Source organism: Notothenia coriiceps, unplaced genomic scaffold (assembly GCF_000735185.1).
Source record: "Notothenia coriiceps isolate Sejong01 unplaced genomic scaffold, NC01 NC01_scaffold00013172, whole genome shotgun sequence".
Lineage (NCBI taxonomy): Eukaryota > Metazoa > Chordata > Actinopteri > Perciformes > Nototheniidae > Notothenia > Notothenia coriiceps.
The window spans coordinates 347,770-354,603 of record NW_011345873.1 but is presented as its reverse complement, the minus strand read 5'-3'; the positions used below and the strand labels follow the sequence as shown (position 1 = coordinate 354,603).

The following is a 6,834-nucleotide window of genomic DNA, read 5'->3' as shown; positions in this document are numbered from 1 at the left end:
GGGGCAAACTTTGCACCATTCAGCAGTGCACAGTTAAGTGTGTGTATGTGTGTGTGTGTGTGTGTGTGTGTGTGTGTGTGTGTGTGTGTGTGTGTGTGTGTGTGTGTGTGTGTGTGTGTGTGTGTGTGTGTGTGTCGCGTCGCTGTCTCACAGACGGCCACTGGGCTCACAGGGAGGGGGGGGGGCAAGAGCTCCAACAAGCCGTTTAGGACAGAGAGTGAATACACATACTATACAGAGATGCTGTATGAGAAACCAATGAGATTTTGTAAAATTGCACAATATGAATCTATTTTAGTAGACCTCAACAATGGAATTATGATCNGTGTGTGTGTGTGTGTGTGTGTGTGTGTGTGTGTGTGTGTGTGTGTGTGTGTGTGTGTGTGTGTGTGTGTGTGTGTGTGTGTGTGTGTGTGTGTGTGTGTGTGTGTGTGTGTGTGTGCGTGCAAGCCGTTTAGGACAGAGTGAATATACATACTATACAGAGATGCTGTATGAGAAACCAATGTGATTTTGTAAAATTGCACAATATAAATCTATTTTAGTAGACCTCAACAATGGAATTATGATCCGTAGAAATGGCCATGACATGGGACCTTTAATGCCTGAAGACCTTTGGATAATTCAACTGTCAAGCTTTTTTGGAGGCTAGCTTTAAAATTGCTCTTGTCTTGACTTTTATTTTTTCTTCTCGCAGTTCTCCTGCTACCCCCAGTGTACTCTCCATGAAGACTATGGCAAACTGTTTGAGAATCGTCAGTTCTGTGATGTGGAGTTTATTCTGGGCGAGGTGGGTTTGTAAGCTTTTAAACGGCTTATTAACACGACATGGTGACATTATCATCATCCAACTATAATGATTTTTCCGTCTGCTTGACTCCTTGTTGTGTTTTAACAGAGGGCGGAGAAAGTCTTGGGGCATATTGCCATAGTGACGGCAAGATGTCAGTGGCTGCGGAAGAAAATCCTGCAGGCTTGGGATAGGCAGCGACAGGTCAGAGCAAGTATCATTTCCTCTTGAGACGAAGGGAAACATTTAAAAAGAAATCAATCAGAGGCATTTGTAGCTCATTTTAATCACACTGACAGGAAGATAAGGAAAACACAAATCATATCTTTCCTCTGATATTACAGTAAAGATATCATATTGACAAAACTCCCAGCTCCTCATTCTGGTGTCAAACAGCAAAGAGAAGCAGAACAATATAAATGCCACTTTGATTGTTTGTCCCACAAATATAATAACTGCCACTTGAGATCATTTCTAGCATTCAGGATTTCCCGAGTATGAACACATAAAGTACATAAAAAATGGGGCGTAACAATAAAAAACCAATCACTATAAACTAAAGAATTTGCAATTACCGGTAAATATAAACAAATATTTTACCCAAACCTACCTTTACCATCCGTTACCATCAAAATGCATTTATGTTTTATGTCCAGAAAGAAAAATCTGTCTTTTATTAAACATTAGCTGTCTGTATAATATCAAGTTGTAGCAGCAGCAGGAGGTCACTGCTATAGAGGAACCTCTGCCTGAATGTTAAACCAAGTGTTACATAATCTGCAGAAAAATAAACAGGACAACGGCGAAGAAAGTGACGATGGGGCAACAGGAGCCCCGAGGGATTTCTCAGCAGGCAACAGGCCGATGCTAGAGGTATGCATCAGGGAAGCAGAGGCCCAGCCCTTTGAAGTCTTAATGCAGTTCCTCTACACGGACAAGATCCAGTACCCACGCAGAGGTACCGTGTCTTTCTGATCCACCTCTCTATCAGCCTTTAGATTGCAGCCTGACAAGAACACACGGATAATTTGTCCTTTCCTTGTTTCTCTCCAATAGGTCATGTCCAGGATGTTCTTCTAATAATGGATGTGTACAAACTGGCCCTTAGTTTCCAGCTTTCCCGCCTGGAGCAGCTGTGTGTGCAGTACATCGAGGCATCTGTCGACCTGCAGAACGTTCTCAGTGTTTGTGAAAACGCAAACAAACTGCAACTGGACCAACTCAAGGTACATCTGGATAACTATGAAACACAGCTGAACATGTGCTTTCTACTGCCCTCCAGTGGTAGAAGTTCAGAGTGCCTTCAGTAGAATAATTGCTCTATATATATATCTACTCTCGCTCTTATGACTCATCCTGACATGTTTTATTCTTCCTCAAGGAACATTGCCTTAATTTTGTGGTGAAGGAGTCCCACTTCAACCAGGTGATCATGACGAAGGAGTTTGAGCGTCTGTCCACCCCCCTGATTGTGGAGATTGTGCGACGGAAGCAGCAGTCTCCTCTCAGGCTGTACTCAGACCAGCCTGTGGACATCGGGACGTCCCTAGTGCAGGACATGAAGGCGTACCTGGAGGGAGGCGGCCTGGAGTTCTGCGACATCGTGCTGCTGTTAGACGGACACCCACGACCTGCTCATAAAGCCATACTGGCAGCCCGATCCAGGTAGAGACAGCACAGGGTTTGTGCTGTGGTCCAAAGTTCAAATATGAATTTCATATCGCAACAGATTTCTATTATAAAACCTGTATTACTCAATACTTTTTTATATATTATGCTTTGATTGTATGGTTCAGTATACATCTGTTCTGCTTATTACAAAATAAGAAGTAGATTTAGAAAGTAAACCAGGGACCAACAAGAACTGCATATTGCATCCACTGCAAAAAACCTTTTACAGAGGTGATAATATGTTCATTGCCTTTGGAGACATCTTGTTTCATTTCATCTGGAGTCTTGTCTGACGCTTTTAATGTGTTCTCTTCTCAGTTACTTCGAGGCGATGTTCCGCTCCTTCATGCCCGTCGACGGTCAGGTGAACATCTCCATCGGTGAGATGGTGCCGAGTAAGCAGGCCTTTGAGTCCATGCTGCGTTATATCTACTACGGAGACGTCAACATGCCTCCAGAGGACTCCCTGTATCCTTCTCAAACTCAGACTGCTATATTTTCCTTTTACAGGATTAAGATGTTTTCCAGGCAGAGCCCAGCATATTGACAACAATGTAAACATCTTCATCAAGTTTAATGAGAAGAAATTATTAAAAGAGATGGAGCAAAGGTAGGCAGGGAAGGTCATGTGATAAGCTGAGAGACCTGTCAATCAGGAAACTCTCAAAGCACACTTCTTCAGGATTATGGGTGTAAGACTAACACACTGGTTCATTTGAGGTATATCCCATGAGAGGAATATATCTTGGTTTACATTTGTGAATACACTTTTAATAGCTTTTTATATTCTTTCATTACCATCTTTTTGACTATGATGGTAATGAAAGAATATAAAAAGCTTTTAAAAGTGTATGTGTTCGGATCAGGGGATCAGAGGGGGACAGGTTCAAACCCCACTGCAGTCAGCATGTCGTTGTGTCCCTGAGACACTTCACCCCAAATTGCTCCTGTGGGGATTGTCCACAGTATTGAGTATGTAAGTCACTTTGGATAAAAGCATCTAACAAGTAACATGTAATGTGTTTTCACAAATGTAAACCAAGCTATATGTCTTTTGCTGTGTTAATGTCCAGTGGTAAAGCTTGTTTTAAGGCTGCAAAAACTCTACTGTCGAATTCAAATGAAGGTTTTCGGTGCAAAGTTAAAATCAGAAACAGTTTCATTTAAATGTAACACACAGATGAACATGGTATTCTTCCTTAACCTGTGATAAACAGCTATCTGTTTGCTGCACCATATTACTACGGGTTTTCCAACAACAGGCTGCAGGCTTACTGCAAGCAGAACCTGGAGATGAACGTCACGGTGGAGAACGTCTTGCAGGTATTTGTTTCCCCCCGGGAAGGAGGAGTGACCTACTTGAAAATGTTGTTTTAAAGCAATGTTCTTCTGCACAGCCAATCATTTACTCTCTCCCTTCTCTCTCAAACCTTCAGATTCTAGAGGCAGCTGATAAGACCCAGGCTCTGGACATGAAGAAGCACTGCCTGCACATTATTGTCCACCAGTTCATTAAGGTGGGTGGGCTTGTATCTGGGGCCCTAGGGGTTTGCTGCCCACTCTTTGCAGCTGAGCTAACCCTGTAGGCTCTGCTTCTCAGCGGGAGATGACACCTCTGACCTCCTGGTGGATCAACCCTCCACCTTCTGCGTCGAGAGGAGACTGTTTACAGTTTGGCCGGCTGTACAAGCACCCCCTCACATAGCGACGAGGGTCATAGTGCGACTCTGATTATTGTTTGTTATTCAAAGAAACAGCGAAGCAGCTAATTCTCACCCTGCTTCACTGCAGTGTTAGCTCTATTGTTAATGTTTCTGCTTCTTTCTGTTTATCTTCATTTTTCCCCCTGCACGAGCAATCAACCAATTGCTGCTTTTTCCTGATTTGACTGTTTGGCTCATTGTCTGGTCTTAATTTATGGCTCATTTTTTTCTTTTCTTTGCTCTCCTCCCCTCCCCAAAGGTATCCAAGCTCCCCAACCTGCGGTCTCTCAGCCAGCTGCTGCTGTTGGACATCATTGAGTCTCTAGCTACACACATATCAGACAAACAGTGTGCCGAGATGGGCTCCGACATTTAGGATGACGCCGAGAGCCGGGCTCTTTTCTCCTCTCTCGCAGAAGCCATACATCACCGCTCCACCTACTTCTAGCCATTCCCTCTTCCCATCCGCAGTACTTTTCTTTATGTTGACCCTTGTATGACTTAACCCACATACAGTAGATGGCAATTATCCATGCTGTATCAAATCGTTTTTACTCTTAAAGAGGAGAGACACCACATTCGGTTCTATTTTGTTAAATTGTCTATAAATTCCCTTTTTTATGTTTCGTTTGTAATTTATTTATTTTGTATTACAGAAGAAAAAGTTTGCAGGGGTTTATACTGCTCAGTATTGCTGCTGCAGTTTTTTATAGATATGCAGTGGACTGAAATGAGTCTTACTTGTGACACTAGACAGGTTCAAGTATTGCTCTCGCTGTTATCTGCTAGTTCTCTCGTCATCCTAATGCAACTTGATCAGAGTATATATAGATGGATTATTTATCTATAAATCTGTATTCATCACTTGTATTATTCTCAACTCTGACTCTGTTGACAAGCCTGGACTTCATGTTGTAAGGAATCAAAATCATGATCTGGAAAATAATTAGAACGTACCTGTCATAAAGCTATTTGTTTAGTTTGTTGTTGTCCTCGGCACACATCTTTGTAATACTAATCATCTCCTACATTTACTAACAGACGAGCTGTCTCAATAGAGCAATGTGTATCTAGTGACATCAGTATGCTGTTATTCAATATTTACCGACATGGGTTTCATGTATTTAAAGCCTTAATAAATCTTATACAGAAAAAGTCATGTTGATCTGAGTCTCTGTGGAACTGACTTGATATCCATCCATTAATGATTAGGCCACAATATCACTATCTGTCAGTTTTTAGTGAACAATCTTATGGTATTCAAGTTATGGCACAAACATCTTTCGTTATTATGAATAAATAATAAAATGTACACTGGTAAAAGATAGATGATTTTTCCCGTATGAAGCCCAGTATTTCATTTGTTACTTACTACTCTTAACTGTGTCAACACAAATTTGTTATGAACAAGTGACACAATTTGACACTTTATTCATTGATAACTTTAGCTGATTATAACAGGGTATCATCTGATATAATAGGATGAAGTAAAATAATTAAGTATATAATTTACTGTGTATACACCATATGTGTAATTAACCATACCTGTAATGAGCTGGAAAAACTCCAAATGCTTTAGAATTGCATGAATTTGAACATTTAAAGGTAGGGTAGGTAAGAATGGAGAAAACAGCTCGAGTGCGCTAGAATTTGAAAGTACGCAGGCGAAAAAAATCTGCCCCTTCCTTCAGACTTCCTTACAGAGGGCCTCCTCCAACACACACGAACGCGCACATGTCCAATGAGGGCACGAGATAAGTTTGTGCACAGATGGAAGGCTGACAGGCAGGTAGGCCATCCACTTATTTTAGCCGGGCCGGTGAAAATAATTGGTCTAGGAGCTTATTGCTATCGTGATGTTAAGAGCATTCCATGGAATATAACAAAAAGTGTTTCTGAAGTGAATTACCTACCCCACCTTTAAGTGATCCTGTGTATTAAATAAGGGTTTGACGTGTCATTGTGCCCTGCAATGGGTATAACTTAGACTGTGTCATCATAAATATAATGGACAGTGACACTGACTGAAATCCTTTGTAAAATGCATTTCTCCCAAACAAAGAGCTTCTCTTGAAACTACGCTGTTTCTGCTCAGGCTAAGCTGCAGAACTATAGGTTACTTACGTAACCCCAGTTCTCAGAGTAACATGAAGTGAGATGTCTCACTATGGGATGCGCCTCAACGCGTATGCAAACAGAAGCATCAATCTCATTACGCCAATCCTGATTGGCTGGTGATCTTGACGTCTACGTCAGGGAATCCACCCCCCCTTTAAGTAGCTTGCGCTACATCGCAGCGTCATTCAAAATAAGCACCTCTTCTCGCTTCGCCTTAGCAAGAAGGGCCGTCTGGTGAGACATCTCACTTCATGTTACTCTGAGAACTGGGGTTACGTAAGTAACCTATAGTTCTCATTCATAACACTCCGTTCGATGTCTCACTATGGGATATTGAAACTCCAGTAATGCTAGACATGCTTATCTCGAAAATCACCAAAACAACCAGAACTTAACAGGTAGAACCCTGTCTCAACACGGAGCCCAGCACTGCGCTGGCCACACTTGGAGCAGAGACATCTAGCCTGTAAAAGCGGACAAAAGTGAGCGGTGAGGACCAGCTCGCTGCTGCACAAATGTCTTGGATGGAAACACCCTTGAACAAAGCCCAGG

At 42.1% G+C, this 6,834-nt stretch overlaps 1 protein-coding gene across 4 annotated transcripts in view; it reads left to right on the top strand.

The window, feature by feature from the left end:
- The window catches only part of lztr1 (leucine zipper like post translational regulator 1), a 10,238-nt gene extending 4,915 nt beyond the window's left edge, over positions 1 to 5,323 (top strand). For all 4 annotated transcript variants that reach the window (XM_010773944.1, XM_010773945.1, XM_010773943.1 and 1 more), the window contains 9 exons: positions 698 to 790; positions 899 to 994; positions 1,574 to 1,748; positions 1,847 to 2,016; positions 2,172 to 2,455; positions 2,780 to 2,929; positions 3,679 to 3,784; positions 3,898 to 3,978; positions 4,424 to 5,323. In XM_010773944.1, the coding sequence (XP_010772246.1) occupies positions 698 to 790; positions 899 to 994; positions 1,574 to 1,748; positions 1,847 to 2,016; positions 2,172 to 2,455; positions 2,780 to 2,929; positions 3,679 to 3,784; positions 3,898 to 3,978; positions 4,424 to 4,540 (1,272 nt within the window). In that variant the 3' untranslated portion in view covers positions 4,541 to 5,323. The remainder of the gene's footprint in view (positions 1 to 697; positions 791 to 898; positions 995 to 1,573; positions 1,749 to 1,846; positions 2,017 to 2,171; positions 2,456 to 2,779; positions 2,930 to 3,678; positions 3,785 to 3,897; positions 3,979 to 4,423) is intronic.
- The last annotated feature ends 1,511 nt before the right edge of the window (positions 5,324 to 6,834 follow it).